This window comes from Pseudomyrmex gracilis, unplaced genomic scaffold (genome assembly GCF_002006095.1).
Source record: "Pseudomyrmex gracilis isolate BER0280 unplaced genomic scaffold, ASM200609v1 scaffold_6, whole genome shotgun sequence".
Classification (NCBI taxonomy): domain Eukaryota; kingdom Metazoa; phylum Arthropoda; class Insecta; order Hymenoptera; family Formicidae; genus Pseudomyrmex; species Pseudomyrmex gracilis.
In genome coordinates, this window is record NW_018020590.1 from 931,296 (window position 1) to 945,328 (window position 14,033).

The 14,033-nt window shown below is 35.3% G+C and overlaps 4 protein-coding genes across 7 annotated transcripts; 3 read left to right on the forward strand and 1 right to left on the reverse strand.

The window, feature by feature from the left end:
• Positions 1-276: 276 nt before the first annotated feature.
• LOC109858651 (WD repeat-containing and planar cell polarity effector protein fritz) lies at positions 277-6,394 on the reverse strand. The gene is made up of 15 exons (XM_020436135.1): positions 6,091-6,394; positions 5,830-5,959; positions 5,571-5,748; positions 5,284-5,477; positions 5,086-5,186; positions 4,108-4,222; positions 3,812-4,021; positions 3,567-3,730; positions 3,365-3,469; positions 3,066-3,274; positions 2,850-2,973; positions 2,608-2,777; positions 833-2,529; positions 617-746; positions 277-538 (listed from the first exon to the last, which is right to left on the reverse strand). Exons 1-15 carry the CDS (start codon positions 6,171-6,173, stop codon positions 453-455), a joined length of 3,696 nt encoding a protein of 1,231 aa, XP_020291724.1. The 5' UTR covers positions 6,174-6,394; the 3' UTR covers positions 277-452.
• LOC109858657 (protein Flattop-like) lies at positions 4,231-5,150 on the forward strand. Its single transcript, XM_020436147.1, has 2 exons — positions 4,231-4,622; positions 4,797-5,150. The coding sequence occupies exons 1-2, from the start codon at positions 4,428-4,430 to the stop codon at positions 5,061-5,063; spliced, it is 462 nt and encodes a 153-aa protein (XP_020291736.1). The 5' UTR covers positions 4,231-4,427; the 3' UTR covers positions 5,064-5,150.
• A 237-nt stretch (positions 6,395-6,631) lies between the features above and the next one.
• Positions 6,632-9,031, forward strand: LOC109858415. Of its 4 annotated transcripts, none has more exons than XM_020435642.1 (4): positions 6,632-6,935; positions 7,174-8,675; positions 8,740-8,820; positions 8,948-9,031. In XM_020435642.1, the coding sequence occupies exons 1-2, from the start codon at positions 6,870-6,872 to the stop codon at positions 8,491-8,493; spliced, it is 1,386 nt and encodes a 461-aa protein (XP_020291231.1). In that variant the 5' UTR covers positions 6,632-6,869; the 3' UTR covers positions 8,494-8,675; positions 8,740-8,820; positions 8,948-9,031. The 4 variants fall into 4 exon arrangements, with proteins under 4 accessions (XP_020291231.1, XP_020291241.1, XP_020291219.1 ...); XM_020435652.1 differs by having other exon boundaries at positions 8,772-8,820; XM_020435630.1 differs by having other exon boundaries at positions 7,174-8,820.
• An 896-nt stretch (positions 9,032-9,927) lies between these two features.
• LOC109858702 (WAS/WASL-interacting protein family member 3-like) lies at positions 9,928-14,025 on the forward strand. Its single transcript, XM_020436217.1, has 6 exons — positions 9,928-10,515; positions 10,689-10,860; positions 11,032-11,201; positions 11,358-11,665; positions 11,736-12,456; positions 13,417-14,025. Exons 2-6 carry the CDS (start codon positions 10,823-10,825, stop codon positions 13,539-13,541), a joined length of 1,362 nt encoding a protein of 453 aa, XP_020291806.1. The 5' UTR covers positions 9,928-10,515; positions 10,689-10,822; the 3' UTR covers positions 13,542-14,025.
• Positions 14,026-14,033: the final 8 nt, after the last annotated feature.

The window sequence follows — 14,033 nt, forward strand, 5'->3', positions numbered from 1 at the left end:
CAAGGCCGCGCGGCCGAGGTCAGTGACCCCGCCAAGGCCGCGCGGCCGAGGTCAGTGACCCCGCCAAGACCGCGCGGCGGATGTCAGTGACATTATTCTGTAGTATGTATATAATACATATAATACAATATAAAGTATAATATTATAAATATATAATAAATTATATATGTATAATATGTATAATTTAATGTTATATATAATATAAATTACAGTCACGTTATTTTCACGTGTTGATTCTGATTATTTGCACACGCTTTTTCTTGTAGGACCAAAGTATTTTTATTTTCCTGAGATATATACACCCTTTTTAGTTGTAAAAAAATATTTGTACAAAATAGTTTTTTAATAATATACAGTCTTATTTTCTTTAAGAAAAAGAGAAAAAGTTTAAGTAGATTAGAAGTTAACTCTAATAGAAATTAATATATCTTTCTCTTAATAATACTGGAAGTTTACAATAATCCAAAATGCACCACTTTAATCTTTGTACTGTCATCAGACTTGGACGATTCTTTTACTTTCTCATCCGCATCATCTTCTGCAATATTGCAAATGAATTAAATTACAATTAAAAATGTTTTTTTAACAGAGACGTGTTAACACAAGATATACTTACTAGACAATGGTTGAAAATCTTTAAGATAGTCTTCATTACCTAAGCAGAGTGGAAGACTTTCAGCTAATTCACGTTTAGGATCCGTTATGTGTGCTTGTGTGGTAGGCCGTTTTTGCCGATGTATTTGACTCTGTAAATCATGTATGTAATTTAATGTATGAGTATCAAAATATATATGTATATAATTGATTTACTAGAAACTATGTATACACTTACGGTACCAGGTACTAATATATGAGTAACAGTGTCAGAGAACTTCACTTTCGGCTTTTCGTTCGAACTTACTGGCGTATCGACGAATGGCGGACACGTAGAGATCTTTGCATTGGCAGTAGACGTATTAATTACAGGAAGAGGTGGTACATTAGAAAACAATTTGGTCTCTCTGTTTGCATTAACATTCGAATTGTTTTGAATAGATCTTGGATACCTGGTTTCGAGTAATTTATGTTGTGTGTTGTAACCAAGATGAAAATTTTGCGGAACAAATTTTCTGCCGGTTATTTGTAGATCTGTGTTGTCACGAGTGCCATGAAAAGATATGTAATCCAGATCGTAATCGTATTTGTAACTTTTAAAAGACGCTTTTTGGCTTTGAGAAATGTTAGACATAGAGTTCGGTTTTTGCAATATGCGCGACGCTATGTGCATCGGTTTGCTGCTCGGTGAAAATTTATGAATCGATTCATCGAGATCTGTCAAACCTGGAGTACTCCTGGACAAGGGATAATTTTTTTTCGGTAAACCATAGACATAAGTAGCGAAAGAACTTGTCAGAGACGACGATGGCGGAACTCTCGTTTCCTTTTCTTCCGTTACCGAATGTTGTAACTTTGCGACTTGATCGTTAGCGCTGATAAACGCGTTGGAAAATGATGCAATATTACTGCTTTCAGCAGCTGCACCAGTTTCGGGATAGTTGAACGAGGTGGACATTAGATTGTTACAGGTATTGTCCAGAAGAGACGATTGTTCCGTTGCGAGAGCGTCGGTATCACTGAGGATTTTGGTTAACAGTTTATCAGATATCTTGGAAGATTTCACGTTTCGTAACGTGGAAGAAGTCGTTTCAGACTTATTGTTGAAAATGTGCGAGACAGGAGTGGCGCCGATTCGTGTGCTGAACGACGTCGATACGATATTGTTGTCAACAACGTCTAACGGATTCGTCAAGTAATTAGACTGAATGTTTTCGGATTCATATACCGGTTTGTTGAAAGATGTTGAAATAAAGCTGTCGTCCTGCGCACAAGTCGGCATCGCATTTGCGGTATCGTTGAAGGAATACGGAATTTCATTAAGTAACGCTCTGCGATACGACGCTTCGTCGAAGTTGTTGCTGGGCTTATCAACCATCATTTCCGATGCGGCGAGAGAAATACTGCCGAACGACGTGCTCATCAAATCGTCTGATACGTTATTAAACGTCGGAGAACTGTCGATAACATTGTTCGCTGTACTAGTTGATGTGAAATTTAAGTGTGTGTTGTATGATGGTTTGCTGAAGGAAGTCGATGCCAGAAATGGACTCGAAATATGCGAAGAGTGACTAAACGAAGTGGTAGTTAAGATATTAGAATTGTCAAAAGACGAAGATATTAAATTATAGTCAGTCTTATTGGCGAATGGGATCTTGTTGTAAGACTGGGAGAGCACAGTACTTTTGATACTGTGGGGGCGAACAACCGGTAGGGGCGGGATTTGACTGGAAGTAGCGGCTTTTCTGTAACGGTGTCTCTTTGAGTATTTCAAACTGTTTCTTTCTTCCTTTCGAGAATCTTCACTCTCTTCGCTATAAGTTTCTTCTTGTTCTTCTTTTTCTTCTCTTTCCTCTCTCTCCTCCTCTCCTTCCTCGTCATTTTCGTTGCCCGAATCGGAGCATATGGAGCACGATGCTCGTGAACATGTCGAATCTAATAAAGAAAAATGTCCTAGATGTATTAATTGTTTCGCAGTATTCTTGTCGGAAAATCTCTTATCTCGATTCTTACGTGAGTCACTGCAACTATTCGATCTGCTCAAAATATTCTCAGCTTTCTCTTTGGCCGCATTTGCCAGTTCAGTATTATTCAGGACCGTAGCGTAGAAATGTATGTCCATAAAAAGATCGTGATCATTTAAATCAATAGCTAATCTGAAGGCTTTCTCAAACATTCTGTATCTACAAAAGTTTATGGTTGTCACAATACGACACGAGATTACAAAACGGAAAGGAGAAGATAAAATGCGTTACCTCAATAGGTAATGGAAGAATCGTCTTGTCAAGTCCCTCACTTCATCTCCATATTCTTCTTCAACTGCCTGACTTATTGGTTTAACAGGCACATGAAAACTACCCAGTGCGTTCTGTATCAGAGCTAATAAAATAAAATTACGTATTTTTTAATCTTTTGTAAATAATTTAATTAATGAATAATCGAGTCGTAAAACTAATGAAGTTTTGTATCACCTTCTCGTTCCGCTGTCAACGGTAATTTGAATAAATAATTTAAGATTTGATTGAGTGAATGCATACACACACGCGAATGTGTGTCCCAATTCATTGACAACAGTAAGGCAGTTGCCTGTTCTACCCGAGATTCACACAAGTATCTTCTGACTAGTTCATCCCCGGAGAGAGTGTCACCTTCAATCACTTTAATAACACCGATTGGTCCTCTGTTAATAAAGCATTGCTTAATGATTTAGACGTGTGGATCAAAAAATGAAATATATGAAATTTATGTATTGTACACGTTAAAATGTTACCGTTCAAAAAGCAGCAAGAACAGAGAATTGCCGTTACTGTAATAGCGAATCTGATTTAGATCGCTCTTCCTGTTCCATTCCATACGTAATAGAGCATGCTGATTCCTAGTAGTACAATTATATGTCATTATATAAAATGATACCATCAGTCATTATATATGACCCTATCCGTGAATTGTCTCATTGTCCGTAATTTTCATACCTAAAATACGGCGATAAGTCGAGAATATTCGCAGGCGTTGCTTCGTCGCTCAAAGTCTGGCTTTTAATGCAAGTTAAAGTGAGATCAAAATGTTGAAACTGGCCTCTGTCGTTGCCCACCACGAATATCATACCGTCGCTGTGCCAAGCAGCTAAAGTAGGTATCTTTTGAAACAAAAAGAACAAAAATTTTCAACTTTTTTAAAACTTTTTTAATAACATAAATTTGTTGTATATGAGACTTACAAACGCTGCTTTCACACTGTTGGTTGCCAATTTTGTTTGATCATACATTACAATAGTGCCATCGATGCAGCATAGCAGCAATAATTCCTGACCAGGCGAAAATCTCACGCAACTCGTGTGCGTCGGCAGTGGCACAGAAATCACGGCGATTCGTTTTAATTTATTCTGCCGAGAAACCTCGTAAGTACGCCACTCAACAGTGACCTCTCCCTAAATTATATTAATGTTTTTTTTTTTTTAATAAAAAAGAATTATAAATTAAAAAACACAAATTCTAAACTATACGCAATAATTACCTTTCTTGAGACTTTTTGTTCTACGGAATGAATAATATTGTCATCATACGCATCAAACGTAATACACAAGGGATCAAACTCAGTACGTATGTAACATAACAAGTCTAATTTTGTTCTGAAAATTTAAATCTTATTATCTATACACACATTCATTGTCACTACTACATTACATACAGTAATATTTATGAAAATATAATCGATTTACATGACCATAGCAACGCATAGTAACAAGTATAACTATATTTAATACAAAGAGTAAAAGCAAACAAAACTTGAGATTTGACACATATTGAAATTATAAAAGAGTTGATCATATAAAAATGTCGCAAAATTGGCATGGTCACTGGACAGAGACCACTTTCACTCCCAAGAGATTGCGAAATTGGGAAGTTCCTAAATGGTACCCCAGTTGGCCGGACAAACATTGTGTTACTACGAAATTTATCACGAATGATAGAGGACACATATTAGACAACATAAAAAAAGCCAAACATTCACCATGGGGAACATACAAGGTTTCTTTAAAATAGCATTTTGTTATTATATAAAATATGATTAAAATTTTTTCTATAAAACGTAAATTTATCTATCTTTATACATAACATAATTTAAGTTTAGATAAACAAAAAATATATGTATATATAACATATGTATGTATATATAACAATAATAATAAATGTTATGGCAAGACCACATGGGATTTACCAAGGAAGATTACTAAAAGCGTTGCAAAAAAATTATCAGAAACTCCTGAGTATAAGAAAAACTTATGGGAATTGCACAGGAAGATGCATCAGAATTTTTGTAAGAAAATGCAACAAGCAAAACAAAAGAAAAAGAAAATTGTTGATCCAGATTCAGCAAACAAAGACCATGAAAACAAACCCCAAGAACTATCTGTATGCACAGAAAAGAAAAAAAATGAAAAAGATGTCAAAAAGGATATGTCCACATAGCCAATTAGTGTTTATTCCTTACCCTGTAAGTCGAAAGAGATGCATGTTTGCTCGATGATATTGTTTCATAGCAGGACTCCATGGATAAACTTCGTTCATTGTGGATTTTCGCCAAATTACAATCTACAAAGGCAAGTTGTTTCTTATAAATCATTTATTTAAATATTTTATGTATAAAAAAATTCACAAAAATTATTTAGAGTTATATTACTATATTTACCAGATCAGCACTCTTGTTCACTTGAATCTTCTTATCTAATCTACGTCCATTAGGTACAAATAAATCTGTTGTGATTAATTTAGGTTCCAGCTTGCTAATCTTGTCAAAAACTTGTGTTTTAGACTTTGTGAAATATACTAGTGTTACTAAATTATCATTGTATGTACATACTACATGGTTCTTGGTAATAATTACTGTGAATTAAAGTTAAACACAATATTATATCTTATCCATATAAATTTTGACAGATAGAGAAAAATAATATGTTACATAAAATAATACATTACCATCAGACACATGTTCTGATAATTTCCCTATAAGATACTTATCCAAATGAATTTCTTGTATGTCACCAGTAAAGGGACAAACTTGTATTTGTACCAATAAACCATTGCTGAGCATTAACTGTACAATAGAGTCATCATACCACTGACAATAAATTACAGAATTATCTCTGAGCTGATCCTGTAAATAATATCAAAATATACATATGTATATTTTGTGTGAAGCATTGAACTGTTGATGAAAAGACAAACTTTTTCACACCTCTAAATACTTAATAGAATGTTTCAATTTGTTTCCTTTTTTGTTTTCTGGGACATAAGTCATACCACGTTCTTGACAATAAGATTTTTTACCTTCTTCATAAACGCCATCGACACGTTTGTCATGATATCTGAGAAATTAAAAAACTTAAATTAGTGCAATACATTATCATAAGATTTCCTTCTTATAAAATAGTAAAAAAAAAAAAAAGAAATCTCTTTTCTTTCAATTTATATTAAAAATAATAATATTTATTTTTACTTGAATGCGCCAAAATCGGTATCTTCTATGTTTATATTGTCATCAAAAGTCCAGAAAATTACTTCTCCTAGTAATGCAAACATTGTAATGCACGCTGCTGCTAAATGTAATAAAATATATCACTTATATGTACAACACATTCACATTTGTGTATAAACAATAACACATGTGTCAAAAAAGTTTGATAGATTACAGAAGCTGTGGGGGAAAGAGTTGTACTCTCTCTTTCTCTTTCTCTCTCTCTCTCAAAAGTAAAGAAAAATCACTGCCCATCTACTCATACTATCATTTTTCATTCAATGAGAATAGTTGCGTTCCGTTATTCACTGTCAGTACTAAAAATCTTTAGTTCACGTGACATATATTATAAATTTCTAGTACTGGTGTACATACATGAGCTGCGTTCCGTTTCACGCATATACGCGCGTTTATCTATACTATACGTCACGTGTACTATAGATAAATGCGTGCATATGCGTGAAACGGAACGAAGCCTATATACTTTCTTCAACGAGAGAATATCCTTATCTGCGCATAAAAAAGAAAAGTGGGCATAACGTTGCGCGCGGGACGCTCGTTAGCAGCCAATGACTGTGGAGTAAAGGGAGCTTTTTCACAAGAAATATGCGCAAAATGGACGAGTTTTCGTCCGCTTCGATCTTCTTTTCTCATTGAACATTTATTCTCCAAACAACCGTTAATACCAACCGTCAAACGATTTGATTCAACAAGTATTTGAGTTTTTCAGTGAAGTATTCAGAAAATATCTTAATTATACGATGGAAAACAAATTAAATACCAAAATGTCATTAACATCATCAGTGAGGAAAAACAAACAAGGCCAGGTAAACAATGATGTAAATAATAAAAATTATTTATTTATAGCATAGTAAAGGTTATGTATACTTAAGTTATATTTTTAAAGTTTAATGTGCGTTCACTGTGAAAAAAATAAGTAAAAAAATTTAAATTGATTATAATAATGATTAAATATTTTTTCGATATAAAAAAATACTTAAAATTTCATATTCAAAGTTTGTTATTACTCTTTTGTGAAACATATGTTTTTATTTGTACTTTCAGGTGATTCACAGCAGTGACAAGCTCTTAATTATCAGTTTGTACAAAAAAATAATAAAAGAGAATCAAAAAATTTTTGAGAAAGATGCTGTTACTCAATTGAAAGAACAGACAGGTTTTGGCATGTACAGTATAAGAAAAATATTGTCGGAATATAAGCGTACAGGTAGAGTTAAATCTCCAAATACAACGAAACATCGTCTATCTTTTAAAGAAAAAATCGACGAATATGACAAAAATGTCATTCGAAGAAAAGTCCATGAATTTTATTTTAATAACGATTTACCAACGTTAAATAAGGTTCTGCAAGCTGTAAACGCCGATGAAAATCTGCCAAATTTTAAACGAACAACTTTCTACTCATTGTTAAAGGAACTAAATTTTACTTATATTAACCGCATCCTAACAGAAAAAGATGATCTTATTGTTTGGAGGAGAAACTATCTGAGATCTATCAAGAGATATAGAGAAGAAGGTCGACAAATTTATTACTTAGATGAGACTTGGATTAACGCCGGTGACGTCACTAATAAAGTGTCGATGAATAAAACAGTAAAATCCAAAAAGAACGCATGTCTCCATAGGCTGACTACGGAGCCAGTTAATCCAGGTGGAAAAGACAAAGGATTAATTGTTCTGCATATTGGCAGTGCTATTGGTTTTGTTCCTGGTGGACTTCTATGTTTCGAATCGAAGAAACATACAGGAGATTACCACGATGAAATAAATGACGACACATTTCTGGAATGGTTCCAAAATATTTTACCATTGCTAGAAGACAATGCTGTTATTGTCATGGACAACGCTCCATATCATTCTATGAAAAAGGAAAAAATGCCAAATCATTCCTGGACTAAGGCCGAAATAATACAATGGTTGGAAAGTAAAGGAAGAGAGGTATCGGAGAATATGGTAAAAGCTGAACTATTGCAAATTGTTGCACAAAACAAACACAAGTTTGATAAATATGTCATAGATGAAATAGCAAAATTGAATAAAAAGAAGGTTCTCAGATTACCTCCATACCATTGTGAACTTAATCCAATTGAATTGATATGGTCAATGGTTAAGAGATACGTCAAGAGTAACAACACTACTTATAAACTACAAGATGTAAGACTATTAGTTGAGCAAGGTATTGATCAAGTAACAGCTGAACAATGGAATAAGTGTATTAGGCACGTCAAGGATGAGGAGAAAAAGATGTGGAAGATCGACGATATAACTGATACATTGGTTGATATATCTCCAGTAGTTTCATCTTCAGCAGTACCTGTTTTCATAGATAAAATAGATTCTGAGATCTTTGATAGCGATTTTTAATATTATGTCGAGGAGGCCTTTTACAGTTTTTACTGGAGTGTGAATTTACTCACTTTTCACATTTATCAATGCACGAGACTTCGATCTCTACATTATAGAATTGTTGAGTAAAAATGTGAGATAACTAGTCGATGATCTTGTATTTTTCACGAAGCGGCGCTGATAGTACCACAATTAAAAAAGTAAGATTAATTTTTTAATTATTTGAAAACTACTAAGAATAAAGAAAACATTAAAAAGAAAAAGAATTTTCTTCAATTACATGAAATATAACAAAGATTTTGCAAAAGACCACTTATGATACAACACTGGCAATAAGAAAATTTAGTAAGTACTATATATATTCTATATATATTATATATTATCTATTAAACGTATAACGAAATTCTCTTATCAGCAGTGTTGCAGTATTTCAGTTATAATAGATAAATATATGATAATATGAATGTTCCAGATTACAAGACAAGGCCTTATAGGATAAGAGCATTTAAGCACAAGGTTCCAAATTATGAATCTTATGAATTTATCGTTCTTGTGGCAAAAAGTAAAAACTATTTGTTATTGTAAATACCTGTTTAATTGTATTGTAAATATTGTTCTGGGTAACATTACAAAATGTTTATATAAATATATTAATATATACAAAAATTAGTGTCCGTGAAGACGATTCTATATAGTTTTCGTCACGTTTCTCAATAAATTTAAATTCTTCCACCTTTGCCCGCTAAGCTTCCGATTGGTCCGAATTGATGGGCGCCCTTGAGCTGTTGTATGACCAAGTGTACGGCTAATGGCCGGATTAAGCATAGTAAATACTGAGTTGTCTTGTCAACACTCGATGTTGATTTGATGAAAAAGTAAGAGCCAATTACATTCGAATGCTACAAAGCGGCTGTTCTGCTGAACGCAGCCAATAGGATGTAAAGTGCGAGAGAAAGAATTAACGAGAGCGAATCATTGCCCTTGGGCTGTGTTCAGTTAAGCAAGATGGAACGAACTAATGCAGGAAATACAGGAATTCATTAGTTCCAATTCCTGTATTTCCTGCATTTCCTGCATTAGTTCGTTCCATCTTGCTTAACTGAACACAGCCTGAACACAGCCCTGTGTTCAGTTAAGCAAGATGGAACGAACTAATGCAGGAAATACAGGAATTCATTAGTTCCAATTCCTGTATTTCCTGCATTTCCTGCATTAGTTCGTTCCATCTTGCTTAACTGAACACAGCCTTGGCATAAGCGGGAATCCGGTATCTGTGTTGTAAGGTGATATAGAAAACATTAATTTTTAGATAAAAATTTTTTAATAGACTTATTTATAAATAATCTAGTTTTATAAATAGAATTATATCTATGTATATATAGACATTTTGACATTTTATCTAAATATGACTTAAAAAAATAAATAAAAACAAAATAATCTCAACATGTAAAAGAGATGAAAATACGGATTTAACAAATTAACGCACGATGATGTGCGAAAAGTATCGCCTAATATATAGCAAGCGAATTTTGTTGCTCCATCGATGAATCAAAAAATTCGCCCGATATATAGAGAAACTTGTAACTAACGAACTCTATTTTATTTCTTAGCGCTTGTTTTATCACGTTTTACCAACGCGTCGTTTAGATTATACATCACTTATCAGTGACATGCACGTTCTAAAAACACGCTGTTAAATTTGTGTAACATTGAAGAACGAATTTCTCTCGAATCCGTAATCACTCTCGCAATCGAAGCGCGGATCAGGAAAAACGATTTGCGCGATACATACTACGCCCAGCTGGTCGTAAGATTCGCCGTCGGTGGGGTGAAGCACTCAAGATCCCCAACCTCTTTCGCCTGGATCTGACGCCATGATCTGTGTCGCCGTGTCATAGCACGAATTGCGAGTGTGTAGTGTACACGGATTCATCATCACGTCGAGCACGACGCCAGATCTCTTTTTAATTATGAGTGGTGTCATTGGTCGCAAACTTTTCCTGAGGACGTAAATCACATCTGCGACGATCGCTTAATCCGGTAATCGCTTGCATCTCGTAATAATCCCATTGTGAATCGCACACGTCGTGCGCTGTCGACACAAGAGACTACGGTGGTTAGAGATAAAAACGGCCTTTAAGGTGTGTTGTCGCCCATTGCGCTAAGAATGTCTGTTTTTCTTGTCCACGTGAACATTTCGCCGCGGGATGTAGCGAGAAAATTACCGAGGGACTCGTCAGCGAGGACACGCCGGTCCCTGTGACCGGGGGCTTCGTTGTTTCTGGACTTTCTCACATCCGAATACGGAAACGGCCAGTTTCCCTTCTCCCCACCCCCCTTCACGCGAATGACACATCTTGATGGAACGATCCGAAATCGTAAATCGTAAATAAATGACCGACAAATTAAGAATGAATTCCTTAGAAGTGTTTGTCGTACCGCGATTCTTGTTTAATGTTTTCTTCGTGGCAAAAATGCATGAAATATACGATCTCTCTTTTTTTCCTTGTTATCAAGGAATCAGTGATCAAGTATTAATTTTTTTACGATTTGCAGAAGAATAACGAGAATGTCAGTGCCACCTCCTCCGCCACCTCTACAGGCCAACGCCTGTGGTCCGCCACCAATGGCAGGTGACAACAGAAGCGCACTGTTGCAATCCATAAGGGTGGGTAAAACCCTGAAAAAGACTGTTACCATGGATAAAAGTGCACCTGCTTATTCTGGTAAAACATTAAAGAGTAATACTAAACTCTATAGTAAATTTTGTATGCAAATTAAAACGTTGGTTTGTTTAAAAGCATAAGATTGTTGTCATATCAATCAGAATGTAAGATGTGATAAGAAATAAAAAATTATATTTACTTCTTTTTTTTGTACAGGAAAAGTAATGGGCGAAGGATCAAGCCCATTATTAAGTACTAATAGTAAGAATAACAACTTCAATGTAGCGAATAGCAGCAATAATTCCAGTAATAGCGGGCCTATGTCACTGGGTGGTTTATTTGCGGGTGGTATACCAAAATTAAAACCCACAGGATTGAGAGGAAATATAACCGAGAAAGAAGGACAAAATACGAATAATTCTAGTTTTCTTCACTCGTCATCTGGATCGTCTCACAGTACGACAAGACGTGGTCCACCTCCGATCCCACCACCGGCTACACAGAAGCCACAATTATACAGTCAGGTAAAAAGATCTATTTAACTAGGTTTTAAAAGTGTGCAACGATTTGCATTTGTAAAGTTGTCGATTTCAGCAGGGGCAAAGTACTACTGATTCCGCGGTGAGCAATTCGGACACTATGCCGAGAGGATACGCGAAATCAGTTGCGCCTAAAGCAGTGCCGTCTCTCACATTGCAAAAGCCGTCGCCGCCACCTAAGAATTTGAATCTGACGAGCAGCGCGAGCGTAGCGAGAGCGCAAAGCATGCGACTGCCACGTTCATCTCCGGTTCTAGTATCGACGCCGTCGTCCCTGCATCAGTCGCAGGATTGCTTGAATGAAACAACCACGCCGCAACCTACAAGACCTGCAAATCGAATTCTTAGGCCTCCCGTAACGAGACCACCGTCGCCGCCAATTTCTCGAGCGCACGCTATGCCTACAAGACCGCCATCTCCGCCGACTCCACGAGCAAAACCTCCATCGCCGCCGAATTCACGGCCGAGCACTACTCCCGCTACACCAGTAATGAGAGCAGCTCCGCCGCCGCCGTCGAGAGTCACGGTTACTGCGCCATGTATACCACCACCGCCACCTCCATTGCCTCATCGTCCTGCACCTACGTTACAGAGACCGCCACCACCCCCTCCGACTCCTCCAACCAGAAGTTTATCAGTGCGCAACGGTAGTGGTCAAGCTGTGGTAAGTTCTGTCGACCTGGAAGTACGATTCGCCGAGATGTTTCATCCTGTGTCGAGTTTTCCGCAGCCGGAACCCTTCAAAGGCTTCGTCAAAGTTTACAGCAGTAGGAACGGTGAGAAAAATCGACAAGAAACATTCTTTAAATTTGCCGTAAAATAGCAACGTAATGATAACGCACGCTTTTTTCTAAAACAACATTCACAGCGCTTAGTAGAACACTACACACCTAAATAAGTACTTTTTTAAGTATCAGTGTAGTTAAGGCTTCTGAACAGTGACTTATCTTGGATGACGATAATGTCAGAAGCGAGAAAAATATACGTTCGTTTGTACGTTTATGTTGAAACAAAAAACTTGGTTTCTATAAATTCATTCGCAGGAGCACTGTAAAATATTCCGATAACTCTTTCTTTGTCTCACAAAAATAACATATATGTATATATACATCTCTACGATAAACATGAGTTTGTCATCGCTAAAAATAATCAAATTAACAAATATCGGTTGAAACCGAAATAAAATATTGCTTCTCATATCTCACATTTCAATTGCTGTTGTCGGAAATGTTAATTTATACCGAAACTTTTTTTTTATATGCAGTAGTTTTCGTTGTTCATAATCGTCATGTTGTGTGTATCTATCAATTCACGATCTCTGTGTGTAACGCAGTATGAAATTTCGAGCTATGAGAAGCCTTTAACTATGCTGATTATATGCATGTGTTTTTTGCAAATAAAATTTGTAACATTTTATTTATGATTTTGTTATTCATATGCATGAATAAAACATTTATTTTATTTTCCATTTATATCATTTCAAGGATTCTTTTTGCAAACCTCTGCCATCGCTGCTTGTTTACTTTATGTTTCAACAAAGACACAAGACATCAAGAAACTAAACATGTATGACACATATAGCTTATACTGATTGCCATTTACCAGTAAAATTAACTGCATGCTGCAATTTGCACTTTTATTTAGTGCTGTAACAGAATGTACCAAATACATTTCTCATATATTGTGTCTTATGAGTATATAAATTGGAAATAATCGTGGCATTTCAAAAATTACAGCAGCAAAGCAACACGCTCCAGCTCCACCTCTGCAAACGTCTTCTGCTCCTAATACACTGCATTCATTAAATACTTCGTCTGGGAATAAACAGTGGCAAAACAATGTAACCCCTTTGGCATATTGATCACTTACATATACTTAAATCATTACTCAATTGAGTGTATTAATTAAAAATTTTCTCAATGCTGCCACAAAACGTTAAACTATAAAATAGATATGAAAGAGATAAATCAACAGAGTATAATTGTGTATGAGTAAGAGAAAGAGAAAATGTGTGCGAGTGAGTGATTTGCGAGCTCACTTATATAATAAAACGTTTTAGACAATATTTTCTGTACAGTTTATCTTAGAGAAAAAAAATCTGTTTAATATACCTAGATTTCAATTACATGTGTAAAAAATCTTGTTAGAAATTCTAGGCTTGTTATTATCTATTAACAAAAGTGTAAAAGATATTAAAATGAAAAAACATATCTTTCATTCTAAAATCAATACTACTCTCATTTATCCTTCCTGCAATCATTGTACTATAGTTTTCTTGTCAACTTTCGTAAACTTAGTAAATATTACACCAATTCATTAATTTACATCTAGTGTATAATAAATAATTTGTTAA